The following is a 9,618-nucleotide window of genomic DNA, read 5'->3' as shown; positions in this document are numbered from 1 at the left end:
ATGTCATGTACATAAAGTAAGTTAAATAAACACATAACGCAAGTTACATAACAGAGTTATTTTAACCCAAACCATGAGCATTTCCTAACCTCAACCAATTAGTTTTATTCCAATTTACAACATTAAAGGGGTGGTTCAGAATTTTGGACATACAGTAGGACCTCATTTCCAAGTTAGCAAGTGTGATATTTATCAGTGGAGACCGTTTTCAACGGAAACTAAGGACTAGGCAACATGGTGATTCAGTGTGCATTTACAAATTGTAAAAATAAACGCTATAGATGGGCACCACAAAGTTTCCAAAAAATTCCATTGCGAGAGCCAGAAAGGAACCAAGACACCGGCGGAGACTCTACTCAAGTGGCAAATGCGTAGTGATCATTTTAGACCAGACGACTTTGAAAACCCCCGCAATCTAAAGGACCACAAGTCACTGACAACGAACGCGGTTCCATCCGTCTTTCCAGATGCACCAACTGATGGACAGGTAATAACTTTTGGTAGGCTACTCTAGCTTGCTACTGATAGATTGAGACTGACAACGTTAGTTAGCCATAGTACTATCTTGTTGATTCCTTCGTGCAATGTACTCTTCTTCTGTAGCAATGAGTGACAGCAGGTAAATAAACTTGTGTGATTGTCATGGAAACCGGCTTCCTCGGTAGCCTAGGTAACATCACTCCACCCCATGCTGTAGCCTATGCCTACTACCAACTACAGGGAACAAAGTATAACTATTGCAATGTGATGCAAGGGTAGTTTTATTTCTAACATTCTATCAACACAGACATTTACATCGATAGTCTGGTGTTATAATTTATTTGACATAAACTGATCTCACAAAGTGGCGTATGACACGTCAATTTGTATGCCATTTTGGCGTGTTATCAAGATGCATAATTACTTTTTAGCATGTTTATCAATGCTGTTTGGCCTCCATTGAAATACATTACCTTGCGATTGCGTGTCAATTTACGCCATAGCGAGTAGCATGAAAAGCCGAAAATCCCCGTAGGGAGGTTGGTTGGGATGGTGGATGGGTCAAACACAGGACTTTCACCCAGGAGACTGGGGATCGTGTCACATCTCCTAAACCCAACTGTGTCCCCCATCCCGTTATTGTTTTCCTAAATCCAACCGTCCCGTTCTTCTTTTCATAAACCCAACCCGTCCGCTGTATACAGCGTAGACATACACGCGGATAGCTCCAAATGCGTACAGATAACACGCCACTTGGCTTTAGAAAGTGGCGTGTATGTTTACGTGAAGTCATGATGTCACGTGCCTCGGGTGTACTGTGGAATGGGCAAGACTGTTTTTAGTGGCAGGCTATCATAAACCGTTGACTAGCCTAGCACCAGCAAACTCTGCAACTAGAAGGACTGGATGAAACGTGTTGAAAACGTTCTCTACTGATAAATATCACACTGGCTAACTTGGAAATGAGGTCCTATGTCCAAAATTCTGAACCACCCTTTTAACCAAATGATTCACACTGTCTGATGCTGGTACTTTCCAATGGACATATACTATGTTGTTCTCAAGAGTCATTGGCAAAACAGTCAACCAATCGTTCACCTGAACGCCGAGGGAGCTAAACTGTGTTTTCAAACAACTGTTCTTATCAACCATCTTTTCTATATCCACGAAGCTCAATATTCAATGTTTAAAAGAGGGTGTAACACACTGCCAAAGTTTAAACTGACTGTAAAAGTGTAAATAAGGGCCATAAAATGCCAACGTTCAAACCACTCCTTTTCAATTCAACTCTGACTTTATGTTTTCTGGTTTCCGCCCCGCTCATAGTTCAACCAGTTTAAGGATTGCTGTACTTTCCATGGTTCAAAGTCCAACTAAAGGAAATCTATAACTGCAGCTACGCCTCAAACTGCTCCATTGTCTTTAATAAAACAAACAGTGATAAGCCCTCCCTTTCTGATACACAGACTCAAACTCTGACTGTATATTTCCAGGATCCTGTCCCTTTTTACAGGTCTGCCAGTTTGAAGATGGGTGTGCCGAACATGATGTAAACTACAAGAGCTGCACGCCCATTTGCGTTGAGGTTAAGTTAAACTCTCGAGTCATTCACTGTTGTCGAGAGGTGAAATGGCGCAGCAAAGAAATCAAGCACCAGAGGTGAAACTCAGCTGTTCGATCTGTCTGGATCTGCTGAAGGATCCGGTGACTATTCCCTGTGGACACAACTACTGCATGAACTGTATTAAAACCTCCTGGGATGAAGGAGATCAGAGAGGAACCTACAGCTGTCCTCTGTGCCAAGAGACTTTCTACCCGAGGCCTGTCCTGGTGAAAAGCACCATGTTGGCAGATTTAGTGGAGGAGCTGAAGAAGACTGGACACCAAGCTGCTCCAGCTGATCACCGCTATGCCAGACCTGGAGATGTGGCCTGTGATTTCTGCACTGGGAGGAAGCTGAAAGCCTTCAAGTCCTGTCTGGATTGTCAGGCCTCTTACTGTGAGCAACACCTTTTGCCTCACTACTTGCCTCCTACTTTTAAAAAACACAAACTTGTTGAAGCCTCCAGTAATCTTCAGGAGAACAACTGCTCCCGTCATGGTGAGGTGATGAAGATTTTCTGCCGCACTGATCAGCAGTGTATCTGTTATCTCTGTTTAATGGATGAACATAAAGGCCACGACACCGTCTCAGCTGCAGCAGAAAGAACCGAGAAGCAAAATGAGCTCGGTGAAATTTGGCAAAACATCCAGCAGAAAATCCAGCGTCGAGAGCAAGATGCAAAGCTGCTTCAGAAAGAGATGGAAACTATCAATTACTCTGCAGATAAAGCAGTGGAGGACAGTGAGAAGATCTTAACTGAGATGATCCGTGTCATTGAGAAAAGAAGCTCTGATTTGAAGGAGCAGATCAGATCCTGGCAGAAAACTGAAGTGAGTCGAGTCAAACAGCTTCAGGAGAAGTTAGACCAAGAAAATGCTTACATATTGATGAAAGAAGCTGACCTGGAGGAGCTCTCACGCTCAGAGGATCACACCAAGTTTCTTCAAATTTTCCCCTCACTGTCAAGACTTACTGGATCTACATACTCACCAATACCAAAAACTAATCATCTATGGTACTACAAGGATGTGATGGCAGCTGTGACAGCAGCCAAAGAGAAAATGAAGAACATTCTTACTGAGAAACTGCCTTTAGCCGAGCCTACGACCAGAGCTGAGTTCTTACAATATTCATGTCAAATCACGATGGATCCAAACACAGCAGGCACACGGCTGGTTTTATCAGATGAGAACAGAAAAATAACATTTAATAAAAAAGCAATACATTCTAAACATCCAGAAAGATTTGAGTACATACCTCAGGTCCTGAGTAAAGACGGACTGACTGGACGTTGTTACTGGGAGATGGAGATAAGCAGGGACGCTGCAGTAGCAGTCGCTTATAAGAGTATTGCCAGATCAGGGGACTCCAATGCATGTTTCTTTGGACAGAATAAGAAGTCCTGGGTATTAGAATGTGAAGATAGTTATACCTTATTCAGGCATGACAGCCACACAACCGTCATCTCTGCCCCTAAATCCTCCAGAATAGGAGTGTACCTGGATCACAGCGCAGGTACTCTGGCCTTCTACAGCGTCTCTGAAACTATGACTCTCCTCCACAGAGTCCAGACCACATTCACTGAGCCGCTCTATGCTGGAGTTTACCTCAGGGGTTCTGATGGAGACACTGTTGAGTTCGGTAGAGTCATGCCGTCATTAAAGAGGCAGAGGGTGGACTGATATCAAAGAAACCTTCAGTAGGTCATGAATACAGAGGCAGTTTAGATTAACAGGGTCAATTCAAGTGATTTGAGTCAGTATGGATGGTGTTATTGGACCTGTTGTGTGTTTAAAAAAATGCAGAATGTGTAAATATGTGTGATCGTTTCAACCCATGCCTCGTGTAAAACAGGAAGTCAGGAGTCAACATTATAATTACTTCCCAGAGAAGACTCTGAGGCAGTGAGTAAAACTGATAATCAATAATTTGAGTGACTGTTAAACTTGCTGTTCGATCTGTCTGGATCTACTGAAGGATCCGGTGACTATTCCCTGTGGACACAACTACTGCATGAACTGTATTAAAACCTCCTGGGATGAAGAAGATCAGAGAAGAAACTACAGCTGTCCTCTGTGCCGAGAGACTTTCTACCCGAGGCCTGTCCTGGTGAAAAACACCATGTTGGCAGAGTTAGTGGAGGAACTGAAGCCTCACTACCAATCTCCTACTTTAAAAAAACGCAAATGTGTCGAAGCCTCCGTTAAGCTCCAGGAGAACATCTGCTCCCATCATGGTGAGGTAATGACGTTTTACTGTCGCACTGATCAGCAGTGTATTTGCATTCTCTGCTCAATGGATAATCATAAAGGCCATGAAACCGTCTCAGCTGCAGCAGAAAGGAATGAGATGCAAAAGGACCTCGGTGAAATTTGGCAAAAAATCCAGCAGAAAATCCAGGATCGAGAGAAAAATGTCAAGCTGCTTCAGAAAGAGATGGAAACTATCAATCACTCTGCCGATAAAGCAGTGGAGGACAGTGAGAAGACCTTAACTGAGATGATCTGTGTCATTGAGAAAAGAAGCTCTGATTTGAAGGAGCAGATCAGATCCTGGCAGAAAACTGAAGTGAGTCGAGTTAAAGAGCTTCAGGAGAAGATGGACCAGGAGATCACTTACATGAAGAGGAAAGAAGCTGACCTGGAGGAGCTCTCACGCTCAGAGGATCACACCAAGTTTCTTCAAAGTTACCGCTCACTGTCCATACTTACTGGATCTACAGATTCACCAATACCAAAAACTGATCGTTTGTGGTACTTTAACGATGTGACAACAGCTGTGAAAGCAGCAAGTGATAAAATGCAGAAAATTCTTACTGAGAAACTGCCATTAACGAAACTCATGAACAGAGCTGAGTACTTAGAATATTCATGTCAAATCACGATGGATCCAAACACAGCAGGGTATTCGCTGGTTTTATCAGATGACAACAGAAAAATAACATATACTGACCAATATATGTCATATCCTGAACATCCAGACAGATTTTCATACTCCAAACAGGTCCTGAGTAAAGACGGATTGACTGGACGTTGTTACTGGGAGATGGAGATCAGCAAGGATGCTGAAGTAGCAGTCGCTTACAAGAGTATTGCCAGATCAGGGGACTCTCTTGTACATTTATTTGGATATAATAAGAAGTCCTGGGTATTACGCTGTAACGATAGTTACACCTTATTCAGGCATGACAGCCACACAACCGTCATCTCTGCCCCTAAATCCTCCAGAATAGGAGTGTACCTGGCTCACAGCGCAGGTACTCTGGCCTTCTTCAGTGTCTCTGAAACTATGACTCTCCTCCACAGAGTCCAGACCACATTCACTGAGCCGCTCTATGCTGGAGTTTTCCTCAGTGGTTCTGATGGAGACACTGTTGAGTTCGGTAGAGTCATGCCATCATTAAAGAGGCAGAGGGTGGACTGATATCAAAGAAATCTTCAGTAGGTCATGAATACAGAGGCAGTTTAGATTAACAGGGTCAATTCAAGTGATTTGAGTCAGTATGGATGGTGTTATTGGACCTTTTGTGTTTTTATCAAATGCAGAATGTGTAAATATGTGTGATCGTTTCAACCCATGCCTCGTGTAAAACAGGAAGTCAGGAGTCAACATTATATACACTTCCCAGAGAAGACTCTGAGGCAGTGAGTAAAACTGATAATCAATAATTTGAGTGACTGTTAAACTTGTTCATTATTTGGTGCATTTCTGTATTTCTGTTTAATATTTCCTGTGTGACACATAAGATAACTACATATTACTGTCTAGTCCTCTGATGCTATGCAAAGGTTTTATTGATGTGACTGTAAATACACAAATTTAAAATACCTAACTATATATATATTATGCTGTTATTAGATACATTTAATAGGTAGAGGAACTAAAGATGTTTTCTGAAGACGCATTTTAAATGAGAATGATGAAATGTAAAATTTAATAAACTCCTGCCTGAGATTTTCTAAATTCATAGATTCAGACTGTTTATTTTGTGAGTGTTTAAAGTCTATTTCTTCTCATCATCCAGATATTTTTACATGAATAAGCAGCTGAAACACTGAATTAATAAAGAAACCCTACTAATCACTTCAGTTTAACGGAAATAAACATGACAACTACAAAATATTCAAGCATGCAAAGATGTAAAACAACAGCTGTACTACAACCTCTGATGAAACAGAAAAACTAATATAAAAAGAAACAAGAAAAAGATTAAACTAATATTGAAATATCTGAGAATATTTATTCGTGTTAAAAAGTTGGAATGTTAGTGTTAGTCTTAAAGGTTAAAGATGCCAAATGTAAGATTTTCTTTTTGATCAGTTGGCGGTATAAAGGTTAAACTGTAAATAAACTAAAAAAAAACATCCAGTGTGAATACAGGATGAGTGAACACACTGCTGAAGTTCAGACTGACAGTAAACGTGTAAATGTTAATCAAAGCATGACAGGACAATCTGAAATGGACGAAGATCTCAATGACAGTGACTGAAGAGGATGTTTTTCTGCCAAAAGCAGAGCCCGAGATCAGACATGAGTTCTTTAATACTAGATTTAAAGTTTACTGCATCCAAGCCAAAAAAAAGGCACAAAGCTATTATAATTTCTTGGGGGGAAAAAAGTATAAAAAATAAACAACAATCTCAGCTGCTTACACATTTGATCAGACACATTCACAGGCATATCTCAGGTCAATATATCAACTTAAAAAGCCGCTGTAAACCTGTAAAAGACAGCTGAACATTCTACTAAAGTTCAAACCAAACAATTAAAAGATGGCTATACATGCAGCCACAGCTCAAACTGCTGCATTTCCTTTAATGAAACAAACACTGGTAAACCCTCCCTTTTTTCTCAAACACGGACTCAAACTCCCTCCTTTCATAGATCTACAAGTTTAAAGATGGGGGTGACCAACATGTTGTAAGCTGCAAGAGCTGACAAATCACTTTACTACAGATCAGCATACAGTTGTGTAAGAAAAGAAGGCGTGACTTCCTGTGTGATGCATTTATTTGCTGTGAGGAAAGTGAAACTGTCGAGTCATTCCCTGTTGTCGAGAGGTGAAATGGCGCAGCAAAGGAATCAAGCACCAGAGGAGAAATTCTGCTGTTCGATCTGTCTGGATCTACTGAAGGATCCGGTGACTATTCCCTGTGGACACAACTACTGCATGAACTGTATTAAAACCTCCTGGGATGAAGAAGATCAGAGAGGAACCTACAGCTGTCCTCTGTGCCGAGAGACTTTCTCCTCGAGGCCTGTCCTGGTGAAAAACACCATGTTGGCAGAGTTAGTGGAGGAACTGAAGAAGACTGGACACCAAGCTGCTCCAGCTGATCACTGCTATGCAGAACCTGGAGATGTGGCCTGTGATGTCTGCATTGGGAGGAAGCTGAAAGCCTTCAAGTCCTGTCTGGATTGTCGGGCCTCTTACTGTGAACAACACCTTCAGCCTCACTACCAATCTCCTACTTTTAAAAAACACAAACTTGTCGAAGCCTCTGTTAATCTTCAGGAGAGCATCTGCTCCCATCACGATGAGGTGATGAAGATTTTCTGCCGAACTGATCAGGAGTGTATCTGTTATCTCTGTTTAATGGATGAACATAAAGGCCACGACACCATCTCAGCTGCAGCAGAAAGGACCAAGAAGCAAAAGGAGCTCGGTGAAAGTCGGCAAAACATCCAGCAGAAAATCCAGGAACGTGAAAAAGATGTGAAGCTGCTTCAGAAAGAGATGGAAACTATCAATCGCGCTGCAGATAAAACAGTGGGGGACAGTGAGAAGATCTTTACGGAGTTGATCTGTGTCATTGAGAAAAGAAGCTCTGAGGTGAAGGAGCAGATCAGATCCCAACAGAAAACTGAAGTGAGTCGAGTCAAAGAGCTTCAGGAGAAGCTGGACCAGGAGATTGCTGAACTAAAAAGGAAAAACGTCGAGCTGGAGGAGCTCTCACGCTCAGAGGATCCCACCCAGTTTCTTCAAAGTTACTGCTCACTGTCAAAACGTACTGGATCTACAAACTCACCAATACCAAAACACAACCGTTTGTGGTACTTTGAGGATGTGATGGAAGCTGTGACAGCAGCAAGTGATAAAATGCAAGAAATTCTTTCTGAGAAACTGCCTTTAGCAGAGCCTACGACCAGAGCTGAGTTCTTACAATATTCATGTCAAATCACAATGGATCCAAACACAGCAGGCACATCTCTGGATTTATCAGAGGGGAACAGAAAAATAACATATGTAAAAAATAAACCATATCCTGAACATGCAGACAGATTCCTTCAGGCAACTCAGGTCCTGAGTGAAGACGGACTGACTGGACGGTGTTACTGGGAGGTGGAGATGAGCAGAAGACCTGCTTCAGTAGCAGTCGCTTACAAGAGTATTGGCAGATCAGGTGACCTTCATGCACGTTTATTTGGATTCAATAAGAAGTCTTGGGCATTACGTTGTGACAATAGTTACATCTTTAGACATGACAACTGCTCACTCAGAATCTCAGGCCCCAACTCCTCCAGAATAGGAGTGTACCTGGATCACAGCGCAGGTATTCTGGCCTTCTTCAGCGTCTCTGAAACTATGACTCTCCTCCACAGAGTCCAGACCACATTCACTGAGCCGCTCTATGCTGGAGTTTGGCTTTTGGGCTTTTGTGGAGATACTGCTGAGTTTTGTAAACCAAGGTAATCATGAAAAGCCAGAGAACAGGTTAATATCAAAGAAATGTATCATAACCTCTGCAGGACATGAATAAAAGAGGCAGTTTAGGATTAAGTGATTTAACTCAGGGTGGATGGTGTTATTGGAACATTTTGTGTTTTTATCAAATGCAGAATGTGTAAATATGTGTGATCGTTTCAACCCATGCCTCGTGTAAAACAGGAAGTCAGGAGTCAACATTATATTCACTTCCCAGAAAAGACTCTGAGGCAGTGAGTAAAACTGATAATCAATTATTTGAGTGACTGTTAAACTTGTTCATTATTTGGTGGATTTCTGTTTTTCTCTTTAATATTTATATTTATTTAATATATTCTATGTGTGACACATAAGATAACTACATATTACTGTCTAGTCCTCTGATGCTATGCAAAGGTTTTATTGATGCGACTGTAAATACGCAAATTTATAATACCTAACAATATATTTTATGCTGTTATTGGATACATTTAATTGGTAGAGGAACTAAAGATGTTTTCTGAAGACGCATTTTAAATGAGAATGATGATGAAATGTAAAATGTAATTAACTCCTGCCTGAGATTTTCTAAATTCATAGATTCAGACTGTTTATTTTGTGAGCGTTTAAAGTCTATTTCTTCTCATCATCCAGCTATTTTTACATGAATAAGCAGCCGAAACGCTGAAAAAAAAAATTATTAATAAAGAAACCCTGCTAACCACTTCAGTTTAACGGAAATAAACATGACAACTACAAAATATTCAATCATGCACAGATGTAAATAAAAGAAAAATTAAATAGAAACACAAAAACAAAACTAAAGGATGTTTTCTGAAGAAGCTACTTT

The 9,618-nt window shown here is 41.2% G+C and overlaps 3 protein-coding genes across 4 annotated transcripts; all 3 read left to right on the top strand.

Moving 5' to 3' along the window:
• Positions 1-2,076: 2,076 nt before the first annotated feature.
• Positions 2,077-4,029, top strand: LOC116060409 (tripartite motif-containing protein 16-like). 2 transcript variants are annotated; one of them, XM_031313948.1, is made up of 2 exons: positions 2,077-3,737; positions 3,787-4,029. In XM_031313948.1, exons 1-2 carry the CDS (start codon positions 2,110-2,112, stop codon positions 3,791-3,793), a joined length of 1,635 nt encoding a protein of 544 aa, XP_031169808.1. In that variant the 5' UTR covers positions 2,077-2,109; the 3' UTR covers positions 3,794-4,029. The 2 variants fall into 2 exon arrangements, with proteins under 2 accessions (XP_031169808.1, XP_031169807.1); XM_031313947.1 differs by having other exon boundaries at positions 2,077-4,029.
• Positions 4,030-4,096: 67 nt separating this feature from the next.
• LOC116060423 (tripartite motif-containing protein 16-like) lies at positions 4,097-5,506 on the top strand. The gene has a single exon (XM_031313972.1). The coding sequence runs from the start codon at positions 4,097-4,099 to the stop codon at positions 5,504-5,506; it is 1,410 nt and encodes a 469-aa protein (XP_031169832.1).
• Positions 5,507-6,971: 1,465 nt separating this feature from the next.
• LOC116060408 (tripartite motif-containing protein 16-like) lies at positions 6,972-9,365 on the top strand. Its single transcript, XM_035993744.1, has one exon. The coding sequence runs from the start codon at positions 7,086-7,088 to the stop codon at positions 8,775-8,777; it is 1,692 nt and encodes a 563-aa protein (XP_035849637.1). The 5' UTR covers positions 6,972-7,085; the 3' UTR covers positions 8,778-9,365.
• The last annotated feature ends 253 nt before the right edge of the window (positions 9,366-9,618 follow it).

Source organism: Sander lucioperca, chromosome 17 (assembly GCF_008315115.2).
Source record: "Sander lucioperca isolate FBNREF2018 chromosome 17, SLUC_FBN_1.2, whole genome shotgun sequence".
Lineage (NCBI taxonomy): Eukaryota > Metazoa > Chordata > Actinopteri > Perciformes > Percidae > Sander > Sander lucioperca.
This window is presented reverse-complemented; position numbering and strand designations above follow the sequence as displayed.